At 35.3% G+C, this 27,757-nt stretch overlaps 1 protein-coding gene across 3 annotated transcripts in view; it reads left to right on the plus strand.

Moving 5' to 3' along the window:
* The first annotated feature begins 328 nt into the window (after positions 1-328).
* The window catches only part of gse1b (Gse1 coiled-coil protein b), a 352,884-nt gene continuing 325,455 nt past the window's right edge, over positions 329-27,757 (plus strand). For all 3 annotated transcript variants that reach the window (XM_056478137.1, XM_056478138.1, XM_056478139.1), the window contains exon 1: positions 329-2,806. In XM_056478137.1, the coding sequence (XP_056334112.1) occupies positions 650-2,806 (2,157 nt within the window). In that variant the 5' untranslated portion in view covers positions 329-649. The remainder of the gene's footprint in view (positions 2,807-27,757) is intronic.

Consider the following 27,757-nt stretch of genomic DNA (forward strand, 5'->3'; position numbering starts at 1 on the left):
GAGAAGGGGAAACCTGATATACTGTAGGTGCAATGGAATTTTCTGAGTTGTACTCATTAGTGACAAAAACTTTCTCTTTCCTCACTTCTCTCTCTTTCTCTCTCTCTTTGACTTTTTTTCTGAAGTAAAAAATGTCCTCATATAATTAAACCAGTTCAGCACTGACTAATGAACAGGACCTCACACTAATAGTAAAACTAATGTGTGTGTGTGTGTGTGTGTGTGTGTGAGAGAGAGAGAGAGAGAGAGAGAGAGAGACAGAGAGAGAGAGTGTGTGTGTGTGTGTGTGAGAGAGAGAGAGAGAGAGAGAGAGAGAGAGATGGCGCTGTGTGTAGCTCACAGCCACAATGTGAGGAAAGGAAACTTCGCCAGGCAACTTCAATAAGACTTTCTGCTCTATAACAGCACACGGATTACAAAGTTAGCCATGAGGACGTGACTCCAGACGACTTCCCTGGGAGATTTTCTAAATAAAAACACAAATACAAATCAGAAAATTGTGGAACGAGTGAGTTCGCGGAGGGAGCGAGTTTTTTTTTTTTTTTTCGCGGGATCAATGGCGTTACTAAAGTGAGAAACCGCAAAAAAAGATAGCTTCCGGCTTTGAAATCACGCTGCTTGTGATTCCGAAGCTGTTCCACATGGAACTATGAACGATTCGGAGCTCACGCTGACCTCCAATGCGCAACAGCGCATGGCTTCAGGTCTGTCCGGGGAGGAGAGCTCTCTACCCGGCAGCGTGTGCAGACCCGAGCGCAACGGGATCTTCTTCATCCACTGCTTCATCTGTGGGAGCGGGGTGACTCCGGGGAAAGAGCTGAGCTTGCAGGTAAAATACCAGAGAGAAAAGGATGGGCCGTTTTTTCCTTTCCTGCAAGGCCAGGACCCGGCTCCAGGCGCGCCGGAGATCGGTCCGGATGGGGACGCTCTGGTGTGCGCCGTGTGCCACTGCTTTCTGCGCGAACAGTGGAACTCATTCGAGCGCAACAGGACACCCATCGAGAAGCGCATGTACTGGCTCAAAAGACCCTACCAGTGCGATTTACGAAACATTACCTACGATCTGGAGCGGAGAATGAGCGCCGGGAATTATGACGGCAACGACTCGGACATTTCCTCGTTCTCTGATAATGACCTGTCCGAGCAGGACTTGGACCTGTCAGCGTGTATAATAAATAACAACAGTACTACAGGTTTTCGTGGGTATAATAAAGGATCGAGAGAAAGCAGCAGAAAGAGCGTTAAGAGCAGTCCCGAGTCAGTACGATATCCAGCCAGAGTTTACCCAAGTCAGGACATACCCCAATCAGATCGTCGCACGACTAAAATCATCAATCACACATCGAGCTCATCTGTGCCCATGGCTCTGCAGCAGTACGACTGTCGGTCTGTGCGCACCCCTCTTCAGGATGACGACATCATTGCGTGTAGTAAGTGGATGCACGCATCTACCGGTGACTCTGACGCGCCTGACAGCTGTGAGATCAACATCACCAGCGATGACGAGAGAGAGCGCGCAGCATCATCTCACTTTGATGTACAAAGGAGCCAAACAGTCAAGAGCCACGCCAGTCTTTCTGCTGATGAATGTGCCTGTTACATTTGTGGAAGCAGGCTTTCAGCAGGTGGCCGCTTCAAGGTGTTTGTACAGAAGCAGGAGAGAGCATCCAGTGAACCCTTCTTTCCTTTTCTGTGGCTCCACACCCCTCCAGCAGGTGCTGTGCCCCTGAGCCTAGGAGGATACACTTTGGTGTGTACCACTTGCCACTCTTCCCTCATGCAACAGTGGCAAGGGTTTGAGCTGGCAGATGTGCCTGTCCTCCAGCGACTCTATGTAGTACCTCTGAACACGAGTGCGGCAACCCCTCTTTCTCCACCTGCCATAAGTGAATGTGTAGATGGGCTTCCAAAAGTTCACCCGCTCCCCTCTGTGCCACAGAATAATAGGGAGGCTTGCTACCTGTGTGGGCAGGACTGCAGTCGAGAGGTCAGGATGGCGTACACCCATGCTGGTGCAAGTAAATCCCGCAGTGCAATGTATTTTCCATTCATAAACCTGCTACCGTGCCCCCCGAAGGCTCAGAATGTGAGGAATGGAAGGGTACGCTGCTGTGTGGCGTGTCACAGCATCTTAGAGAGGATATGGGCAGAGTACTGCCTCTGTCTAAGTGAGGAGCTCATTATGTCCGTCAACACTTTTCTTGAGAGATACCACCTGGCCACGGGAAGAGGAGAAGCCTTGGTATCCCCCTCCAAAAGACCCCTGTTGACCCCATCTCAGACTTCCACAACAACCACAAGCCACACCTCCATATGTTACTTGTGTGGGGAGGAGCTCTCTGGAGCAACAGAGTACCAGCTTCACGTTAACCCTCCAGGGCGTTGTGGAGAGCGGGAACCCTTTTTCCCATTTCTCACAGTCCACCCTCCCGCTCCCCGTGCCCGCCCTGCTGATGCCACGGGCCTAGTGTCTGCCTGTGCACTGTGCTACCATGACCTTATGGGCCAGTGGTCCCAACATGAGAGTCAAGGCTCAGGATCAGGCCCGTCCAGCAGCCCCTGGGCACGCCAGTATAACTGCAACACTTTCATCTGCTTCTTCTGCAGGAAAGAGAAGAAGAGACCTCTTGGGCTGAAAGCGGTGTGTGTTGATCGCTTGCCTGTGTTTCTCTATGCTCCGAGAGTCAGCCAGACCCTGGTAATTGACAATGGCAAGCAGTTAACAATTGGCTCCTGTGTGGAATGTAAGTCCATGGTTCTGGCTGGACAGAACATGAAGCCGGTCAGTGGAATTGCACAACACAAGGTAAGAAAGTTGCGGGGCACATTGCTTTTCACTATAACAGTCCAGTTGGTTATACTACAAATAATCTTTCACATCTACAACAGCTTCAAATTGTTTCTTTATTTTGTGTTATTTTATTTCTTAATTTTTTTGCAACCGCTACATGGTCTTTTAGAGTCTCATGGGGCCTCAGTTAGCACGGTTTATTAGGCAGCTTTGGCTGGAGCTGTTTCTGGGCCAGCATGCAAAAGTTCATCTGATGCACTGATGAGTGAGTGAGCCAAGTGTTGAAACTGAAGTTTTATGGCATGCTGCTGTTCTTTCTAGTGAGTGGGATGGCCATCGCAGGCAGGGGGTGGATAAAGTATGGAGCCTGTCGCATTAAAGAAATAAACATTTCGCAGACAGTCTAGGAGTTGTAAGCTCTCGTTAATAACATTCTTCCAGAGGCCAACTCAAGCTTTTGTTGGTCTCTTGGTGTGAGTGTGTAGTTATTGTATGCATGTTTGTGTTGTTAAAAGGGATAGTTCATCCAAAAATTTCAGTTCTGTGATCGTATGCTCACCCTTTACTTGTTTTTACACCTTTGTGAGTATCTTTCTTTTGTTGAACACAAAAGAGGATATTTTGAAGAAAGCTGTAAAGCTGTAAACATTGACTTACATTAGAAGTCAATGGCTACATGTTTTTCAGCTTTCTTCAAAATATCTTTTTATGTGTTCAACAGAAGAAAGCAATTCATAAAGGTTTGGAACCACTTGAGGGTGGGTATATAGTGAGTAACGTTTCATTTTTGTCTGATTTATCACTTTAAGGCTGTAAATGCCTGTGCTTACACGTCTGTATATCGTATTATCATGGTAAATGTTTGTTAAAACAAAAGCTCATAAAATTGAGCTTGAAGGTGCATGTATGTGTCTAGTTTAACATATGAGACACAAAGCAGCTCACAAGCATCCTATTTAGCAAGTTCACTTAAGTAGATTTCATATTTTGGAGTACAGCACTGATTTCATTTCTACTTTGGTTTCCCCCATTCTACCATTATGTTTGCATCCATACTTGTTGAAAATTAGACCATAACTGCAGTTCTACCATGGTGAAATGTAAAGCTAAACTTATAGTTACATGGTCTTTATAAACTCTGGTGTATGTGCATTTAATATAATTATACAACGTTTCTGCTGGATAATATAGTTTAATTTAATCATACATCACCTATCTCTGGTAAATGCAATATTTGCAATATTGGTAATTTACCAATGTGCTGAAATCTTTCAAATCTTTTTAATAGTATACTCTAATTTTACTTTCTTAAGGCTGCTGAGATCATCTTGATTTGAATCAAAACACAGAGTCAAAATTTATGATTGAGTTCAAGGCCTTCTTACTGTACAGTATCTCACAAGACACAATAGTAACATTGTGTGGTCAAAATTTGCTGGGCTTCTTCAGGCTTGGTAAATAGTCTGTGCTGCATGATTCAAACATTAAGCATTGTTTCATTCAACTTTAACACTTAGCAGTGTTTGACTTTTAATGTTTCTCTTATGCAACAGAAATGGTCTAATCATACAGAGGTGACCAACTTTGTGTAGAACCATCAAAAATGGAGAGGAGGCCTGCTAATATGAAACACGTTTTGCTTTCATTTATCTCGCTCCTTTTTCCTGTAACACTCCCCATGATATGCTCTGGTGTTTCCTTACGGACAGGAAGCTGTTCTTTGGAAGTTGTATGCAGAGCCTCTGGGCTTGTCATGGATAAATAGTTCTGGCTATGGCAGTCATTTGAGAGGAAGTGTGTGTCATTGGTCAACATCTTTCAAGAAAAATGTAAAGCACAAGTTGCTATTTGTCATTTGGAAAATTGGTTGAAAGACTAGAAACATAAAGGAAGTGTTAAAATTAAGAGTAAAAGTGAGTTACAGTATTACGCTTGAAAAAGCCACGAGCAACTGTCCAAGAACAAATATCTTTGTACTTTTTGTTAGTTCCGTTTTTGTAATTTACTGCATTTGATGCAATTGGAATTTTCTCCTATGGAGAATGACCATTAAAATATATTGATTTAAAATGTGTTTAAGCAGAACTTAAGTAGCATTGTTGCAAAAAGCATTGTTAAATATTGCACCTAAACGTGTCGAGTGCCATTAAAGTACACTCTACTTAGGTACTTAAGTGGCCTTTAAAATTTATTTTAATATATGATCGGCTGCAAAAGCACTTTTTAAATATTATACTTTTCATAATGTAAGTACTAAAAAGTACATTTTCAATACAGTTGAGCAAACATATTTTTCACAAGGGAATGCATACACAAAATATGCCCTGCTGTACATATTTAGTGACAAAAAGACATTTAGAATTGCTGTTATTATGAATATATGATGTCTTCCAATCAGCAGCCTGTAGCATTTAAGAAAAATGAAAGTACAAAAATGTGTCGCTCACATATTGTTTGCTTTATATTGTCATTGTTTAGAATCTAAGGTCTGGTATCTCATTTTGTCTCTTTCATTATGATAGGAGTTACTTTCATAAGTATATTTCATTAGCGTTATCCATTAATGAAAGTATTATAAAAGTATCACAGTTTGAAGTAAAATAAAAGAGCTATCAAGAAAAAACTTTACACTATAATTGCATGTCATGGTGAAGTTAGCCTTATTGTTAACTGAATGACGAGCCAGATTACACCCAGTAGTGTTAATTGCTTGTTTTTTTGTTTTTTTTGTGGATTTAAATAGACAAATTAAAACTTGCTATGTATTAATGTTTTACATACTTTTTTATTTGCACACATTTTATGTCTTCGATGAAAACAGGATAAAATGCATAAGCTTATAGCTAAATTAGCATATTTGGAAATATATTGTTAAAAAAAAAAAAAAAAAACATAATTTGCATAAACAAATAGTCAAATATTAATTGTTTAATGACCTTAAATATTCAAAAATAATAATTCTGAAAATGTCTGTACTTAACATGTGCCACAAATATATTTATACTGTATATTGTGATATGACTGTAATTAGGATGTGATAATATCAGAGTACTGTCCATGAGACTATTGGAGCCAACAATCTTTTTTTTTTTTTTTTTAAATATTATGCTTGTTAATTAAATTCCAGTTAATTTCTAAAAATCAGTCTTTTAAAAATAACAACATCCAGGTAGTGGACGAAAACACCATGTGTTTCCAAAATGTGGCGAACAATGGTTCACCCTTCATCAAATTATTACAATTTTTTGGGTGAGAGCAGTGTGAAAATTCACTGATCTCATGGTACAGTTCAATTACATTTATCGTAGTTGTTCAAATTAATCTCACTATGCATTGCATTGTGAGTATTACTTTGATAGCCAGGGATGGACAAAAATACATTAAATTGTATTTTAAAATAAAATAACAAATACGTCCATTTTAGGTGTATCAAAATAAACTACAAAATACAGCAAAATAAACTACAAGATGTATCAAAATAAATTACTGTATTTTTGTATTTAAAAATATTCGTGAATCATGAACCTTCTTTACAAACCTTTAATGAATAGGCCTATTCGATCAAGGGTCCCTGTTAAACATGAAGTAAACTATATTAGATAGCAACAGGTTTTCTCTGAGCAAGTTTTGACAGATTCTCTGCCAACTCGTTCACCTCTACTAATTTTTTTTTACTGTTTTTTATTAATTTTGTATTTTTATACAAATTTCATACAGGAAGCCCTGTTCAATGCAGATAATAAGTTAGAATATACTATATCTGTTGATTATGTTTTCACCCATGTGTGGCCAGCAAAATTGCCATAATCTCTGTACAATTATTGTTCAACCTCTTAACATTCATATATTTTAAACGGGTGATATATAAAGGAATAATTCATTTTTTTCACAGAATTTTTCTTAAATCTAGTTTTATGAAATCTAACTCTAACTCAATTGGTTTACTCAATACATGATTTCATGAGGCATCTCACGCCTCCAAAAGCCACCACATTGCATTCATTGCTTTTGTTTTCGTCTTCTGAGGTGCATCTTATTTATTAGTGAAGAAAAAAGATCATAGTTGCTTCTCCCAAGGAATGAAACACTGGTTCCCTGATAATTATTTGTGACAGTTTAGAAGGAAGGGATGATTTTCTTCTCTTTTGTTTCCCATTGGATAGAAACGCTGCTTTATTCGCAAATATTTTTGCAATAATCCAGTTTTGTGCATAAATCTAATTCACTCATCTTTGTATTTACTGCCATCACAGTTACTTATGAAACTTATGTTTCCACCTATTATGTGGCCAGTAAAATTGACATAGTCTATGTACAATGATTATTCAACCTCTTAATATCTTACATTTTAAAAGGGTGATTTATGAAGTGTTCATTTTTTTTTCACAGAATTTTTCTTAAATCTAGTTTTATGGAATTGAACTATTCAATAGGCCTAATCACTGTAATACATGATTTCTGAAAACGAAATACTTTTTTTTGCAAATAAACTCTTCATATATGTCCTGCTGATATAACCTGAGTCGGCTGTTTTTGACTAGTCTGTAGAGACTGAATTGATGTATTATTGAATATTTTTGTTTCATATATTGTCCCACTTTGACATCTTAAGGCAGACATATCTTCTCTTCATTAAGTACGACTTGCAATTTAAACAGCCAGTGAATTATTGTAGGTATCGCCATGCTGTGATGCATAATTTCCTTTAATACTCCAGGCATTGAGAAAAGCACCAATCAGAGGCCGCATTTTTATGAAGTCATGATGTAGACTTCTTGCAAAGCATTTTACAGTATTTTTAAAATACAAAAATACAAGACACTGAAATATTTTTATACAAAATATTAAGCCATTTTCATCAACACTATCAAATACAAATGACAAAGTACTATTTTGTATTTGAAATGCATATTTGAAATACTTGTATCATAAATCTGCCCATCCCTGCTGATGACATTAAATACAAGCAGTCAAATTTATAAACTGAAACTTTCATTTAAACTGCTATTGGAGTTCTGCTTCTTGAATGTATGATCATACAAAAATCAAGTCTGGATACAGAAAACAACAGGATTTTACATCTAGCAAATCCATCATGCTCAATGTAGATTTTATAGCCAGATATTACAAGCGATAACAACATGCTCAGTAATTTGTTCCTCTTTTCAGTGAGCAGGAGAGACGGAGCTTTACGTTTTACAACAAACCATACAACAATTTTTCCTTAGCGATCTCATAGGGTGCCTTGGGATCTACTGTACCTTTAGTGTCAGTGAAAGACTGGCCGAGCAAAATCACTAGCAGCAAAATGTGCCCATATGTTGGCTTTTTAAGAATTTGGAAAAAAAATTATTACCCACACATGCTTCTTGCCTCTCTAACCATTGAACGTTACCATGACAAATCATGTTAGAAAAGCATCAGTGCATCATAACAGGTTATGGTGTGTTACTAAATATAGCAAATAGTTTTGTCTGCATCGCTATACAGACCTATCCCTTTAAGTCATAATTGTTCCTTTAAACTCTGCAGGAAAGTGGATCACGTGAACCAGATTTGAGGATGCCACATTTAAATATTACAGTTTTTTACGATTGCTTAAGCACAATTTTAAAATTAAGGCTCATTTCATTAAAACACTACACACAATTTACACATCCACACACACAAACTGCAGAACACATGAGTTCTTTTGGAAAATGAATGAAACAAACCTTACAAAAATATAACAAAACACAATTTTAACACCGTACGGAACACACAAGCTTTATTTGAGATAAATCTGTTTGCCTCAATTACATACTGCTGTAATCAATGTTAAACACTTGTATCATTTCTAATTGACTAATACTGATATAATCAGAGTTTGAGAGGTATTGCTATAAAGTACATGAATACTGTATTCACTAAACAGTGAAAGACTGATAGCTAAATCTTGCCCTATCCTAACAAACCATACAACAACTGTAAGGGTATTCATTCAGTTTTCTGCTGATGTACACATTTCTATTCTAATTCCTATCTCGACTCCTGTTTACCAATCTTCCTCCCTTTTGTGCTTCCTTATCCTCTTACTGCGACACTGCCTTCCATATTTATTGAAGACTAATATTTATAGCTATACTACCGTAAACATATTTATTGAAGACTAATAGTTTATACCTATTATTTTTAATTATGCTTCCAGCTGATTGGTGTGTCTACAATTTTGCAGCAGTGTGTGTGCTCACCTGATGGCTGTGTTAGCCCATGGTTCATGTGTGTGTTCGTTTGAAGGCCTTTGCTTTGAAATTGCAAGGAAATTCCATCATGAAAAATATCTGTGTCAAAAGCATTCAAGTGTGTTTAGTGATTTGCAAATCACTGTGTGTAATGTTTTGCAAAAAGTGTGAAGCTGACAATGTGCTTGCAGTTGGCAGATCTAGCCTTGTGTTTTGCTCCTTGAGTGTAAGGTTTTGCTAATTGTGGGAAAAGTTAAATTTTAGTGTGTTAGCAATCATGAAAAACTGTAACATCTGACTGAGCACCTAAATGATCATGTGAGAGACGGTATTCAGACATCCACCGTGTTTTTAATCTTCATCTGAAAATGTGTTTAATCACCAAGGAGCTATGGAAATTTTTCTTTTACATCTTTCTATCCTAATTGGCCTTTAGATAACATCAAATTACTTTTTTAGGTTTAAATTGAGTGACAGAAAAAAGTTGTTGAAACCATACACACATATATTAAGAGATGTGCCAGTCTTGGTTTTTCATAGATCATTCTTTACTTTTTTATAAGCAGTTTGTCAGATTCCAATACTGATTTTATTTATTTTTTCTCTTTTTTAGAGCAAAGGAAACATCTTGTACTCATGATCTCATATTTTATTATAACAGGCTGAATCTGCAGTTATTTAAAATTAGATACAAGAACAGCACTATAAAAATCAAATCCACACAAAGATGCTGCATACATTTGCTTGGACCACATGTGAATTTCAGAATATAAAGTAAAAACATACTGACCTGCTTTGGATGTATGAAATTTTGCTACATACATACATGTGCAAAACAAAAAAGTAGATGGGTTGAATAAAACTGCTAATTCACTCTCTTCCAGTAGATGGTGTTTACAGAAAAGCCAGAAAGTGTTGTCAAAGCTGCGATGTGTTTATTATGAATTATACAAAGATAACCTAAAAAACAAAAAACCATCTAAACTTTTCAGAAGTGAGTTTCCCTCATATTGAATGAAGCCCATGTATGGTATATTAATGTACAGATATTTACTAGGGATGTCCAGATCCGATCATGTGATCAAAAATGAGGCCCATTCATGCAGTTTCAGACTCGGTCGGAATCGGACATTACCTCCCGATCAGGGATATATATAATCTAATTTTTTTAACATATGTGGTGTCACAGAGTTAGACCTCTTTCTTGCTTTCTTGGCTTCACACAGAAACAGCAACGCGTTCAGCATGACATCACTTTGTTCCAGAGACGCTATTGGTTAAATTCTGGCAAAGTAGAACACGAAAGCAGCTTGAAGCAGAAAGCATGAGTAGATATATGTATGTCTGCTGTCTGGAGGTATTATAAAATTGAAGACGACAACATTGCCATAGTAAACTGTGAGATATGTAAACCTGGGATTGCCTGCCAGGTATTTTAAGTTAAGGTGCTCTATGTTTTTTTTATTAGATTTTTTCAAATAATTTTACGTTAATTTTAAGTGAAGAATTTATGTTATTTATTACTTGATTGTTCAAGCTACCTCACAAAAGTGTTCTGTTTGTTAACAGAGTTGTTGAATGTTAAAGTAAGGTGAAATTAAAAAAAAATTAAGGAACATCCTGGATCTGTTTCTTTGCTCTTCTTTATTCTTTTTTTTAATGTATTATGGAAGTATTGGATTGGGTTTCAGTATTTGTAGATACTCAAAATAAATGACTTGAACTCAGACTTAAAGGCAAAAAAACCTGATTGGGACATCCCTAATATTTGCTCAAGCTTTAAATAGAGATTTTTACAGATCTCGCATGGCATTTTGCACTACTTAGTTTGTCTACAATGTGTCAACCTTGAATCATTGCTGTTTCATAGTCTGTAAAAAAACAGACGAAACATTAACAAATGACCAGAAGGGCTGAACTATAGACAGCTTTAGCATTGATGAGGTCTTGTATCAGGGATTTAACCAAACCATTTCATTTTCGGAGAAAAACGCAGACAGTTGACGAGGATGAATCTTTCTAAAATTCTCTGATAAGTTTGCTGAATTATTAACAAGCTCAAAATCTCTTTTTTCACCCCATTCCTCTAGTTAGATGTGTCTACAGGAGTTAATGTGTGTGTATTAACTATTATTCATAGTTAAAAGGCAATACAGTATTTATATGGCAAAGGTCAACTATGGTCAGAAGGCGGCCTTGTGAGAAAAAAAAACAGATGGAGAGCCTGTGGTCATCTGAGCCATGGAAGATTTTTGACTTGTGGTAGTATGGTAGTGATTATGGTCGAGCAGGTGTTAGAGTGCTGGATATAATGTCAGAGCGAACATCTGTGTATACACGAGCCAGAGAGTACACATGCAAAAGTGTACGATAGAGAGAATGATTTCAAAGATAGTAGCTGTTTTATACAGTGACCCAAGCCAAAATTATGACTGGGACTGTGAGATAGATTGACTTTTCTTCCTTTTAGTGTAAAATTCATAAAGGATCAGTAAACATACTCACCAAATGCTGTCAGATGTGAAAGAACAATTCACACCAGCTGACTTTTGAAACTAGATTTTTTCAAGTGCTTTAAAAGTTGTTTGCAAAAAGCACATTGCCATGCTAAACAGGATAATTAATAGACAAGAATCCATACATCAGTGTGTATTTTACAAAGGTTTTGTTTTGTTAGTATGGATGTTTAGATGTCTAAACCCTAAAATAATGCAAACACCTGCTAATATACAGTAGAAGATTGTCATAGAGGCAGAACAGGCAGGCATAACTTATATTCTAGTTGGCCAATAGCTGCAGTCATTACTGTTTTTTTAGTGCAAAGCCTTGGCCTAGTGATGACAGTTTGGTGTTTTGTGGCTTTTAAGGACAAACAAGGTGAAAAAAGTTGTTTGCCTAAAACCTGGACACATCAAGCTGACATCAAATAATTGACCACAACGAAAACCGACAGAGTTGTTGTCTCGTGTCAGCTGCATCTGGTCCCATCTGAACACAACCAACAATCTGAATTGACAGCATTTGTTTTGCAGCTTTTCATACCGACAGGTGGCAGTAGTCTGTATTGTCATTCCAGAAAGAGAAACCAAACTTGTGATGCACAGATATAAATCATGAACAAGCAGTATGTATGTACCATTTTAACAGTTTGCTGATCACATAGGGATTTGCTTGTGCAAATATGTCTGATAATCTGAGAATGTATATTGTTTGCAAATATTTAAGAAATGCTATGCTAATATGCTAATATGGCAGGCCACTTCTTTGTGTTCTCCATTGACTTGCATCATTTCCTTGATTTTACTTTTATTTTTGCCAAACAACAAATCAGAGTGCTCTTTTCTGCCAATGTTGATTCTACATGCTGAATTGGGCAAACTCTGTCCAACCTGAGTCCGATCAGAGGAGACGTGTATAACACACCAAAACAAACTAGCCTGACAGCCCAACAGCACCCAATGGCCAACTTAGTTTGCCAATAGCTAGTCATTGCTGTCCTTTCTAGTGCAAACTTTTGGCACAGACACAGGTGATGTTAGATGACAGCACGGTCAAATTTTATGCCTGCTAGTTGTTTGATGACATTTTGATGTGAAAAGTTGTGTCGGCTTTAGGTGAGGCATAAGTCTTTTGTAGCTAGATCTTCAGATTAATGGCAGAAAGCCTATAGTTCATAGTAGTTTTTTAATTCAGTGCCCCTACAATAAGAGATTATTGTTCAACCAGTATTATACATTTCCACTAAGTACTTCAAAATAGTGAATGTTGTGATTCTTTTACAATCCAGCATTTAGTTTACCCCGATAAGAACTTATTGTCACAGTTCCATTTAGAGCTTTGGTGATAAATAGCTTTTATTCAGGCAAGCTGTTGGAATATGACATACAGTACAGTACTTCTCCCAGAAATCGCTGCAGAATTCGACACATCTGATGACAGCATTGAAAGTGTTAAATGTTTTGTGTTTTTACTGCATTACATCTGTCTTTGATGTATAAGGCTGAGAATAACCCCAAGCTGGTCTTTATGGGTGGTCAAACTATTTGGTTTCTTAACGTTCACAAGATTGGATTTTAGAATAAATTAATTTAGAGTTTTTCAATATGGCTAATTAATGATCTGTATACAGGTATATATGTATACGACTAGTCTCCACTGGGAAGTGTAGAGCAGAATAGTAGAAATGCTGCTTTTCCTATTGTGTTTGTCAAGAATAATTTGCCTTTGAAGGAGGACGACTTCTTTCTATGAGGTGTTCTTTCTAGTGTTACTGTTTTTTTCTAACCACAACTTTACTCTTCACTGTCTCTGCCTCTGAGACTGAGAGATGAGCTAAAATGCAGAATTGCGTATGTCTAAAATAGCGCTGGTGTAATGCGAGCTGTATCAGGACCTGCTTCTGGGGTGACAGGCTCTGTCTATGTTTAGACCTGAGCTCTGTTCTAATATTATCAGAAACCCATCAGACCAACATAAGACAGCATCACTGAGTCCCAACAGACCTAGCTTTAGTACTTCATCCAGTGCAGATAAGATTGTTATCCAGCAAACAACAAGCCAGTTGCTTCAGGCTATGGCTGCACGATATTGGACAAATCTGACATTGCGATATTTTTTTTCTGAGATATATATTGCAATACAAATACAGTTTTACCAGACGGCTTGAATAGCTGTATTTGTGAAGAGTTAATACTTCAGATTCTTTCATTCATTCATTTATTCTTTCATTCAGATTAATGAATTTATTAATTCATCCGATTCATTCATTCATGCATGAAAATTATAAACAAATTACATGCAACGTTGCTTTATGGTTTTGTATGGGGTATATGCACAGCTAGTGTTACTTTCTATATTGATAAACTTCCGGTGAACGGTTAATGTGACTTTTTCATTTTTATAAGGTTCCTTTTAAAGAGGTTGTAATGTAATTAAAACATAATCCGTTAAATAGACTTCAGCATTCCTTCCGTTGTCCAAACGTAAAACGAGATGAAAAGTAGTTTATTTGCACGCGCTCGTCAGGATCAGCAGGTGAGTGCAGAAACACCATTAAAATACAGAGGTAAAATAAATTGTCATATTTTACAGACATGGCGTGGAAAAATGAAATTTAATGCAGTGCTTCTTGTACATTCTGAGACCCACTTTATATCGTATATCAAACAGGCAATGAAGATTTTTAAAGAATGCAAACCTTAAACGTGACGATTTTGTAATGCCACACAGTTCACCAGAAGCCGTTGACCCAGGTTACTGAAAAATTAAAAGTCCTTCCACATACTTCTGCATATACCCTATTCAGGTACAGAAATTGAATAATCAAACACAAAACAACACAGCATTGTATTTCATTACATGTATACTTATATATACTTCATTGTATAATATAATCAATTAAAATGCATCTTTATTAAAGTTACAAATGACAGACACTGTATATTCATTTAGCAGCACAATTTGAAGATTCACCTGGAAACATAAAGCTACACTCCAATTCTGAGGCAAGTTGACAAAAAATTGTTAATGCACAAGTTGTAAGAATAAGAGAGGTACATGGCTATATAGTTTTTTTTTTATTTTGTGAGGCAACAAATACTGGTAATTGGTCACGATACAAATACACTTCACAGTTTAAATATATTGATACGTTATATTAAAATGTTCTCTGATATCTACATGGAAGGTATGTGGCTAAGGTAAAAGCAAAAAATATCCAGAAATGGTTTTACAAGCCCATTCATATCCCTAGAAATTGGCTTTAGAATGAAAGCTCAGCTACCTTATTTGGAAGGATCATGAATATCATGAATACTCTCAGCTCATGTCTCTGATGGTCACACAGCATTGTTTACTCTAAAATACACACGCAAACAAATGTTTTTTTTCTGTTGTCAAAACAGATTTGAACAGTTTACTTGTGCTTGTTGCCTCATTACAAACTTACACGTTTCTGTTGCCTCATTACAAATGCAGGCTGCAAATTTAACAATATGCATGTTAAACAAAGAGAAAGTTAAACAATATACCTTATGCCTATCTTGGGTGTCATTGAAAAAAACTATAATCAATATTTCTTATATATTTCATAATGATGAGCTGTAAAAAGATGAGATAATGTTCTCCTTGGCCATGCATGGCTGACTTCTTTCAGTTTTCAAAATATAAATCCTGCATACATAGAAAATATAATTATGCCCAATTGATATTTCAATATTGTTTTTGCTCAATTACAAAGTGGTGGTTCCATAAAAAATCACAAGCTAAAACATAATTGATATTGATATATAATCCCCTCACATATACTACATATATAAATACATATTCTACATGCCATTCTCACTAATTGTCATAACAATTAACATAGCCCATGGTCTTGCTGTGTAACCTGTCATCCAATGAACCTGCATGCTTCCTACACAGTTAACATTCAAATAGTTTTGGTTTGTGTTGCTAAAAAAAATTCCAATAATGCAAGAATTTACAAAAATGTGGTTTTTATTTAATAATGCATGTTAAATTCATCTTTATTTTGTGATTGATTGACTTGCTTGTTTGTAGTCAATGAATTATACCATTGCAATCAAAAAGGGAGCATTTACACTTAATAGGGCAAACCATTTTTACTTAAGCCCAGCATATTTTTTTTTCCAAACTCATAGTATTGCATAAATATAATATTTAAAATAATACCCTCTGTTCATGGCTTATATTACATAATGAGCCAGATATGATTTTTGTTGTATACTTTCGGCATGTACTACAGTAATATGTTGACTATCATTTCATTACAAATATACATGATCTTTATGAAAATACATGAAATGGCTTGAAGAACGCACACACTGTTTACAGTTCTTTTGAATGTGTGTGTCGATTCACTATTTTTTCCATTTTCATTCATTTGCCGGAAACTCATTGTCATTTGTGTAAGTCACTGAATCTTGCATGTGGACTTTCTGTCTGGCCACCAGCACTGAGAATGAATGACACGTAAATTACATTTTAGAGCAGGGGTGCTCTAAACTTTTTTTTTTTTTTTGTGAAGGGCCAAAAAACAAACATAATTGAGGGATGTGGGTCGAAGATAAATATATCAATCTGTATTACAAAGTTGCCATGGATCATTTCAATTTTTTAAAAATATTATTTAAAAATAAATAGGAAGAATTACATAAATCGTGTTAGGCTAACTAATGCAATATATTTTTTTACATTTCATAATTAACTTATATAACTTATATTTCATAATTAACTTTATAACACAGTGGACATTTAAATAAATCCGATTCATTCGCAACATTTATTTAAAACATTTAATTTAAGGTTGCTTATTTGTAAGAATAAAGCAAAGGAAAGATTATATTAAATTAGAAATGGCAATGTCTATTAAAGGCTTTACCCCTGACCCTCCCCTTCATTTTTCCTCTCTTCTCAGATTGGATGACGGTCCAAATCAAAGGTTATCATGGGCCAACTTTGGCCCTCGAGCTCTAGTTTGGGCATCAATAATTTAGAGTTTAGTGCTCCTTAATAGTGCTGACAAATGCTATCAATTTATGTCTACTATTCATAGGGTGACAGCAACAACACAAAAAAAATATATTAAAAGTAGCCTAAAAAATTAAACAATGACCATGTAGAATCAAAATACTCTTTACAGACTCTTGATATTTAATTTTCAAAAAAAAAATCTGCACGTTTATCCTCAAAACTCATATATTGTCACACCACTGAGAAGTATGTTTATATTGTGGTCATTACATACAAGCAATTGCTAGTAATCATTACTTCAACATACTGTATATTTTATTCAGTGAAAAAGAGAATCCTGATGTTTATACAAATTTTTGGATATTGCATTTGGCATGGCTGCCACAGTAACTCTGTGGTTAGCACTGTTCCCTCACAGCAAGAAGGCTGCTGGTTTGAGTCTCAGGGCCAGTTGGCATTTCTGTGTGGAGTTTGCATGTTCTCCCCATAGGTTTCCTCCAGGGGCTTCCCCATTGGTCCAAAGACATGCAGTATAGGTGAATTGGATGAACTAAATTGGCCATAGTTTATGAGTAACTGTGTGTGTGAATAGGTGCATGGATGTTTCCCAGTTCTGGAAGGGCATCCGCTGTAAAAAACATACTGTGTGCTGGAATAGTTGATGGGTTATTCTGCTGTGGCGACCCCTGATAAATAAGAGACTAATGCATTTGTCATATGCATAAAAGGACTTTTATTTTTATTATTGAGAATTTGTCAGTTTCCAAGGAATTAAGCAATGTGTCTTTATTCACACATAATTTAGGCAGTATTCCAGTTAAATTTGCAGCTTTGAAAGAAAACACTGTAGGGAATAGTTGTAAAATGGTTTGTTGAAAGAACTGATACATTTTTTTGTAATGTATTTTCATGCTAGAGTCACTGAGTCTGTAGCGTAGTGTGTGACGGGATTAGTAAGTGGCAACAGATGAGGAGGTCATACGAGGTCAAAGATCATGCAGGTGGAGGTCAGTGTGGCAACATGGTTCTTTAAGCACCTTTCAAAGCAGACTGCTAATAGATATGAATGCTGCATATTTGGCCAGCGCTGCATATTTTATCATATGCAACAGTATCCAAAACCCCTTGATTCCATGCTCTGGGAAATATTTCTTAGGTTTTATCTGCTTGCATCTGTTTGAAGTCCAGTGAGCTCATGTTCACAGATACTCCACATTCTTAAGCCTGTGTTGAAGACACTAATTGAAGAGCTCATTGACCCAGGATCCTTGGGGAAGTGTTCATTCAGCAAACCAGGGCTTTAATTATTCTTGAAGTTATATCATGTAACAAGAAAAGTCTTTACTGAAATATATATATATATATATATATATATATATATATATATATATATATATATATATATATATATATATATATATATATATATATATATATATATATATATACTTATAAAATTATATAACTTATTAAATATTATAAACATTCTAATTGGTCACTGACAAACATATTAGTTTTGACTCAAAGTATATTTATGTTTTGATTTTAACATTATTAATTATTAAATACATTTTATTTCAAAAAAACAAAATCACTTATACAAATCTCCGAAAAGAAATAAAAATAACAATTTATTCACTGTTTACTCACTTTCAAATCTTTATGAGTTTCTGTATTTCTTTATACACTAAAGAAGATATTTTGAGGAAAGCTGAAAACCAGTAACCCGTAGTAGGAAAAAACAAATACAATGGTCAGTGGTTACAGGTTTACCATTTTCTTTAGTATATCTTCTTTTGTGTGTAACAGAAAACAGAAAGTAAAGCTGGTTTGGAACAAGTGAAGGGATAGAAAATTATGACAGAATTCTCAGTTTTGGGTGAACTACCCCTTTAAGTAAATGACACGGTTTTACACAAGTTACAGAAATAACAGTTTTATTCAGGCCTCTATACGCTTGAAATCAAAACGATGGAATGCGTATTTTTTTCACTGCATCACGTGTGGCTTTGCTTATTGGACTATTTATAAAGTATTAACATTTCAGATATATTAGCTTTTAATCCAGAAAGCAGCACTCTGATAATGCAGGATAATAGTGATTTTTCTTTTAAGCAATGTAACATGCAGATCCAAAATAATCATTAAGCTGTGGTGTCAATACTTAAAGTACAACCTAGGCTTATTATCAATATGTGCCTCAGTCTACATTTCTGCAAAACGTAAAAGGCATTGTTGCAGGCTATGTTTCGTTGCATGTTTCAGATGACAAATTCACTAGAGTATCCAGTCTACATTATTGTGAATCTGAATTATGTTACTTTGGGTACTTTTTGTTATATAATTCAGATACACACATTACATTACTAAATCCTTCCCTAAACCCAAACAATAGTGTTTTAAAAGCAAATGTAAGAGAAAAGTGCCCTGCAACCACATAGCTTTATCTTGATTTTGCCTCGTTTTTATCTCTTTTGTGGAAGAGTGTTGTGCATAAAACTGTCTGAAAATAATTATAATAATAATTAATTTATTAAATTATAATTATATTAATATAAATTAATAAGTCTGATAATAATTATCGATAATATGTCCCTTCAACTATTATTAGTGTGAAAAGGAACAAAAGTTTTGCATGATACTGCCCCGTAGTGTTCATTTGACCGAAAAACTGCAGGCAGACATACAAATAAAAGAGAATGTTCATAGGTGAGTTGTCGACAAAACATCTAAATTTGATTATGTGTTATGTCTCGGAGGCTCTGTGGATCAGCTGTCAGAGGAGTCATCAGATACTGAGGTGACCCAGCTGGAGGTGACGCATCAATTTCCCCACCATAAGGCCCCGTTTATACTAATATGTTTTAGTTTTAAAATGCATAAGTTTTACTGTTTACTATCTCAACAATAAAATGAAAACATGATATAAGGAACTGCCTATTTAAATTTTTATATTAAGAGCTTAACAGACAACAAAATGTTTGTGTCGCTACATATTTATATGACCGTCATCTTCACTATACACTGTAAAAAAATGGTTGTGATTTCAATGGTAAAAAACTGTAAAAATGCTATAGTAAAATCCGTAACCTGGTTAACAGTATGTTTTCTTAATATATACGGCGAATAACCATAAATTGACTTTTCCTGAATTCCCTGCATAGCACATCACTTTTTATGTTTTTGTTGACATTACTATGGATGTTTTTAGTTGTTTCCCCATCAGTTATGTACATTAGAGGTTCATGTTACATCTAATATTGACAATTAAAGTTTATTTCATGACTTTAATTTTATGCGTGTTACCATAATGGTGTTTAGTAGCTGTGTGAATGACACTGAGCACCTTCTAAACACTGATACACTTTTCAGCTTGAGGGAAAAGTTGTTTGTGATGAGCATTGGTTTTAGATCCTTAATTATTCTTTTTCCATGCTTTTAAATCCTTAATTAGCTTTTTATGGAACAATCACACTTTTGTAATGTTTTAGTCATAATTTATCACAGAACGTTAATTATATATTGGGTTTTAATACTGCAATTATTAAATCCTTCTTTAGGCATTAAAAGCTACTGCTGATTTACAATGACAAATTGGCATAAAAGTTATTTATGTTATTTATGTGGCTGATACATTTGTAGGAGCTTCTTTTTCAGATGACAGATTTTTTTATAATACACAAAACATAGTTTAATAGGGTTTGAAGTTGTCAATTTATTGGTACTTAAATCATTATTTATTGACCAAAAAAGGGATATCTTAACCCATCTTGCGCTTTGTAATGCATGCTATAAGGAGAGGCACAACAGAGAACAGATATACAGTAGTAGAAGGGTTGATTTATTTGGAAAGCCCGAAGAAAATGTAATCTAAACATTATAATTACCAAGCCACATTACTTTTAATTTGTTTGTATTTGGCAGTTGATGTTGCTCATCATGGAAATGTCTGTGCTCTTTAATTTGCACATTGTCAGTAGATCATCCAATGAACTTTCCACTGTCATAGCCAGTTTTATGGGATTGTGGTCTCATGCTAATGTGCCCCATGTTAGTTTTTTTAGGCCATGGAAATTTTTACATTAGTTCAATTATATGTCAGTGTTTATCTTTTTTTTTTCACGAGTTCACACTTGCAAACGTTTAAGAGCGTATTTGGCGTGCTGTCCGGGGAGAGGGCTCTGAGTTTGGGGAAGACACCCCAACTCGTGTTATTCCCCTTATCAGGGAAAAGAGAGGAGTTGGGATTCGAGCGAAATATCTAGCCTGGCCCCAGAACGCTCTCCCCGGGAATGTAATGCTTAAGAGGTGAGGTGTCGGGGTGGTGGAGGGATGCTAAAGTCGTGAGATACTGCAGGTAAGACAGCTTTGGTATATATAGGGGTTTGGTCAAGAACTGATTGCATAATAGAATAATTGTCAATGACGTACTTAATGCTGAAACTTCTGCGTGGCTCCTCCCGAAATTTGTTTACAAAAACATCACTTATTGCCAAAATTGAAGAGTACATTTAATTGTTGCTTTTCCTGCATTGTTTTCCTGAACTTAAAAATAAAATAGAGACCAAGCGAAATAAATTAAATGAACGTTGATCATAAAGAAAATTTTAAATATTTAAATGAAGATTACAATTACTATTTGTGACCTTGAACCATAAAACCAGTCAGGTTTTTGACAAAACTTGTTCTTACGCACTTATGCTCTTTTAGATTTGGTCATGTCAATTTTGAGTTGTTGTTTTTTTACACATAAACATAAACTATGAATTATGTACTTCGTGCTTCAGGTATTAATTATTCTACCATTAATTGAGTGAAGCTGTTAACTAGTAACTAGTAACATTATAATATGTGATATGTGAATGTGGGCAACATCAAAATCATGAACATTTTTCTCTTTTTAAAAAAAGTAAGATGTTCTGTATTACCTTTTTCACTGATCTGAAATCTTGACTGGTTCCTCTTGGCCTCTAAACACAGATCCTGCCTAGGATCTTTTGTACAGCTCCAGTGTAATTGTGTGAAACCCCCACTGAACATACCAGTGGCAGAACGCCCAGAAAAAACCCTGTATTCTGTGTTCCCTTCTTGCTGAATGAAAGATGGACCCTGTGAAAACCACAGTTTCTTTCTTTACCCAGCAAATGGACATCTCCATGGTCAAACTTAAATAACAACTTTGTCTCAGGTTATTCTTATAGAAGAGCAATAATTGTAGATAGTAAACTGTAAGAGAGCTGTAAGAGTAATATATCTTAGCTCCCATCATAAGCTCAAATAATTCCTCTTTTAATACTCTATGTTAGACGTGACCTTTTTCTTTCTTTTAAGTAGAACCATCCGTAAAGCAAAAGATTTAAACAGACATCTTCATCTGCTATCCATTTCTGACTGAGAGAAACAATTATAGTTATCTTATTTGTGTTTTTCCCCATGGGTTGGTTTGTGTATGTTCTCACAGACAGAGGCCAGTGTTGTTTATAAGTTATTTCTTATTTTTCCTGAAATGAGAGTGTTTTTCTATCTCTTCAACTCATCGGGTTATGTTTGTGTGATGGCTCATTCCAGCCTCTCTCACCTTCACTGATTCAACCACACAGTTCATTTTGTTTGGCACACAGTGTAACATAATTGATCCAAAATTTTACTCTGTGTGCAGGACTGTAAATATTCCCAAGTACAGCATAAAAGAAATGTTTTTAGTCATATTTTGAAAATTATGCTATGGATTTTTTTAAACACAGGCTCAGTGGCACTGCTGCCTTACAGCAAAGTCACTAGTTTGAGTCCTGGCTGCGCCAGTTGGCATTTCTGTGTGGAGTTTGCATGTTCTCCTTGTGTTTGCATGGTGCTCGTGGGTGCTCCGGTTTCCCCTACAGTCCAAAGACATGCAATATAAGTGAATTGGATTAACTTAAATTAGCCATAGTGTGTGGGTGTGTGTGTGTGCATGCGTGCGTGTGTGCGTGTGTGCATGCGTGTGTGTGTGTGTGTGAATGCGAGAGTGCATTGGTGTTTCCCAGTAATTGGTTGAGAACATATGCTGGAATAGTTGGCAGTTCATTACACTGTGGCCCCCACTGATAAATAAGGGACTAAGCCAATAGAAATGTATTACTGAAACCAGCAGCAGATTTAAGCATGGGTAATTGCCTATAGGGTGCCATCTTGCACCGTCACAACCAAACCAACAATACTTTTAAAAACAAACAAGAAAAGAGAAAAATGCACTGTGACCACAAAGTTTTACTTTAATTTTGCATTGATTTGGTCTCTCTTGTGGAACTGTGCTTCACCAGACTCGAACCTGAGCAATCTGCATCACAAGTACATTGTACAAAAGGGGTACAGAGCAAACTGACCACACCAGAAAAGTTTTTCATATGGAGATAGAAATGCGAGGCAAGTGTATTGTTGTTTTGTAGTATTTATTTGGTTTTGTGTAAAGAACTGCATAAAGAAATAGTCTTAATTTTTCCAATAATATGTTCCTGTAAATATCATTAGTGTGAAAAGAACAAATGTATGTCTCACAAAAAGGCTGACACACTTGTTTCCAATGAGCATCTTCTTCCAGTTACTGTATAGAGTGTTCTGGCATACAATTAGCATAAAACACACGATCATTTAAATTTAAAAATAGTTACTTTAACACTTTTTCTAATATGTTTTAACTTTAGCTTGATCTATCTAACTATCTTCCCAGTCCCACATGGACTGCTGATACACTAGTATCATTTGAATGACAATGAAAAATCCATTTCTTCCATGATCACCTGAACCCATGTGAACCCCCCCCCTCCACAACACATGACAACATCAAAACATCCCTCACACTGGTGAATGGGCTTGAGAAACCACCTGTAGAAAACACAGTCTTTTATCTACCTGTCATTTTAACTGACACACCAGTTTTGTACATTTGCACCAGACACTTTCTTACAATCACTCAACATCTCGTCGGATTTATAATGTGGTAAGTGGGTTTGACAAACCACCTATCGAAACCCTCTTCTCACTCTAAAAAAACACAAAACACTCTCCCTTCATAACTTTAGCACTTAATTCTTTGAGCACTAACAGTTACTTTCTATAATAAGCCGTTCTTGTGTGTATTGCCTCTTCTTTTTGAATCACAGAATTCCTCTTCATTTGTAAGTCATTTTGGACAAAAGCATCTGCTAAATGACTAATTGTAAATGACTTAGTTTCTATATAAGTATCTGTATCTGCTGATGGCGATTGCATAATTTATACAACACTGACTGTTTACTTCCATTATTTGTTAAGTGATTCAAATAATCAGAATTCTACATGATACCATGTGAAACGGCAGGATCCATTTTTTCTGCGTTTGTATTAAACTCCTCTTCCTGACTTTTCAATTAAGTTGTCTGATCTGTCTTGTGGAATTGTCCATTATTTGTCTTTGTGATAGTCCCAAGTGATTATATGAAAAAACTTACATATGATTAAAAAAAATCGTAATTGAGTAAAATCCAAACTTTCATTCAAATTTAAAATTTTATATAAACATGCACTGCATTTTCTTCACCTCACATTCAATGTATGAATGAATCGGTGTGCTATGAGTCATGAATAAGGGATCAAATAGTCTTAGGATCGCTGAAATTCTTTCCAATTGATTAGGCAGTGTATTCCCATCACATCTGACAATCATCAGAGCTGCATTAGTAAGAGCACACATTTCACTAAGCAGTAATCCAGGGCCTTATGGTTTATTCACACACAAATACATCTACCTTTTTGACAAACCTGCATTCTTGCTGTGTACATAAGCACTTAGCGAGGTTTTTGGGAGAGAATATTCTCTGCAATCGATTCACTAACATCTTTCTGTGTTTCTCACAATGAGTCCAAAAAAGAAAAGAAAAAAGAAAATGTAAATATAAACACTGAACTCTATGGCATTGATTAGCTGATGATTTAAAAAAACAAAAAAAAAAACAACGTAATCTCTTCATGTCTGTGTGCTGTTGTCGATTTGAATAATATACCATTTCTATCCATACCATCCATCCCATATGATCTTTTGTCTGCACATAGTTTCTAACATTAGAATGTATGCTTTCTTTGAGTATACAAGGGTTTAAATGTCAAATGTGATGGAAACACAGGCCCGGTGCTACGGGGGGATGGGCGGGGCAAAATGGAGCATTGCCCCTCTGAAAGAATTTGTGCCCCCTCAGTTTTCATAAAGGATTAGTTAACTCAAAACTGAAAATTCATTCTGTCATTAATTATTAACACTCCCATCATTCCAACTTTCATAACACACTTTTAGAAATTTCATATTATGAAAAAGCAGTTCAATTATGGAAATTGTGAAATTAAAGCAATAGTCCAGAAATTTGGTCACTGTGTCAGGTCAGGGTGCGCCCGAATAAACACGCACGCGGTGGAGGAGGTGCACTCTCCAGAAACTGGACTAGTGGATGACATGAAGGCGAGCAGCCTAATTCATTAGATGTTTTGGTTAACTAATTCTTTAAATACAACTCTTTTGAGCTCTAAAGGGAAAAGGTGCAAAAGAAATTTGCCATTTTAGCATAAACACAACTACCTGTTATTTTTACATTAGTTTTACAGTTAGGGGTTAATATGTAGCCTAATAAAAATGTTTAGTTGGACACTGCATAGTCCCACTGTAGTCTACACTATAAATAATATTAAAATTTATTATATTAATTATTATTCATATTATTACAATTAAGCTATAAAATTGCCAAAATGCAGAACTCTTTTAAATGTTTGCTTTCACTTTAACTTCACTAAAGCGCACTTTTACAGTTGTTGAAAAGAAACATCCCATTATGCAGCAGCAGTCTTAATTTAGGGCACTTTAAAAATGCCTTTTGAATTTAAAGATGAACGGCCTGCGAAGTCAAGTTTACAGTGTTATAAATGAAATAGGTATATAGTGCATAAGTAAGTGAATTTGCCCTGGATCAACCTTTCACGTACGCTGCAGATAGACTGAATGATAATCTTTTAAACAAATATGTAATTTAGGCTATACTGCTATTTGCTCATGCAAAATTAAACACCAGAAAATATATTGGAGGTCTATTTTAAGGGCTAAAATACAGTTAGCATATCAATCTTATTTTCAATTGTAGCTCATGTCACTAAAAATGAAAATGTAACCTGAAAACAAGTTATTAAAATAGGCTAAATAAATAAATTAAATGACGGGTAGGCCTAATAGCCTAATGGTTTATGGTGGCGTTTTTACAAATGCCAACCGGACAATTTCACGAAACCCCATGATTGTTTAACATAAGTCTTTGTTTTTACCTTTAAAATGATAATAAAAGTTAATAAAAGATATATAGCCTATTGAGTTGTGTGTTATCCATGCCAAAATTTAACCAATTTTTACGGTAATAACTGATTTATTTATTTATAAAAATTTTTGAGGTAGGTAGACAGACTCTCTGTTTTTCTGGCTACACTGATGCCTTAAAATGTAACTAAGTAACACATTTAGCTACTATTTCTTTTAAATGACATTAGATTGTAACATTTAACTTTTTTCTAACATTGATAAATGACTGGTTGGTTAGGCTATGTGAAGTGCGATAACTCGGTTATGCTGATTTCGCTATATTTATTTACCGGTTATACGAATAGTCAAACCGTGGGTTAGCTTGCATGTGTGGGCATAGTTTGATGCCTTTCCTAAAACGTTAAACATTTATGTTATTTGAAATTAAACAGAAATAAATAAGGAGAATAAAATATGATTTAAACAACTATCTTGGCGCTGAAGCCATGATCCGTCTGCGTTTATGTAAACAAAATCGTTGCATAACCTACATTAATAAAATCTGTAAAATCCAAACTGTACATATTATTATTACTATAAAAAGTATATCACTGCCTTAAGTCAGTAACTTAAGTAATGCAAAGTAATTATAAATAAGTAAACAAATAGCCAAAATGAAAGGAACAAGAGTGACCAAAATCAGTCACCAGGTCTAGTGCCCCCTCGTGGGATTAAAATGCCCCTCAGTTATAACATCCTGGCGCCGGGCCTGAAAAAAAGTTGTTGTGCTTGATAGGATTTCTTTTTTTTGACTGTGAGTTTATGTGAATAATGGTAGATGAAATGCATGAATACATTCTGACGTAGAGCATATTAAACCAATGTGACCAAAATCATTGACAGCTGCTCAAACAACTTGATGGAGATGCCCCTAATTTTGGATTGTTGGTTTTTTTGTTTTTTGTTTACCTAATCATCAGTTCACATTAGGATGGAAGCCTAGCTATTGTATTAAAAGTTTGTGCTATGTATATATGTGAATAAAACATTTGAACCATGTTCTATATTTCTTTGGACATAAAATTTATACATATGAGGCCAGAACTTTGCCAAATGGATCATCGTTGTAGCATTTAAGTTCAACTAAAAATGAAAATGCCATTTATTTACTCTAAAGTGGTTCAAAAGCAAATTTCTCTGTTGAATACAGAAGAAGATATTTTGAAGAATGTTTGGAAATCAATAGCCAGTAATTTGGAATAAGTCAAGTGTGGTAAATGATGGCTGAATTTACATTTTTGGGTGACCAAATGGGTATTCCTTTTACATGATTGAGGAGACATAATTTCTGTTTTAAAAAATGAGGATTTACAAATATTTACACTGCAGCAAAATACTGCTATCAGTACTGTGTCAGCTAGTAGAAAGAAAATGGCATTCTTACAGGGCTGGGCGATTTGGCCAAAAATCGAAATCTTGATTAACTGAACATTTTAACTGGATTATGATTAATAAAAGATTATATAATTATATTATATAGATAATTATTAATTATTTCATTTTTTTTTGCCCTCACATTTCACTGACAAGTTTTGTAAAGTAAAAATGCTCACATATTACAAGTGATTACAAGAGATTACAAGAGATTTTTGAATGGAGGGTGAATTAGGGTGATTTTAAATTAATTGAAGGAAAAACACTATCTACTATTTATGAGTATTTATTAAACATCAACATTGAACAACTGAAATGACAACACAGATTGCCTAAAACAAACAGTCACTTTTTTCTTATAAAAAAAATAAAAATAAAAAACTAATAAAATAATTTAACTATAAAAATAAAATAATTAATAATATTTCTTATTAAAAGTAGAAAATACACAGCATCTCTTCTAAATAAAATAACTTTTGTGTATGCTGTAAATAATATTTTATTTTATAACATTATAATATAACAGTG

Source organism: Danio aesculapii, chromosome 18 (genome assembly GCF_903798145.1).
Source record: "Danio aesculapii chromosome 18, fDanAes4.1, whole genome shotgun sequence".
Classification (NCBI taxonomy): Eukaryota; Metazoa; Chordata; class Actinopteri; order Cypriniformes; family Danionidae; genus Danio; species Danio aesculapii.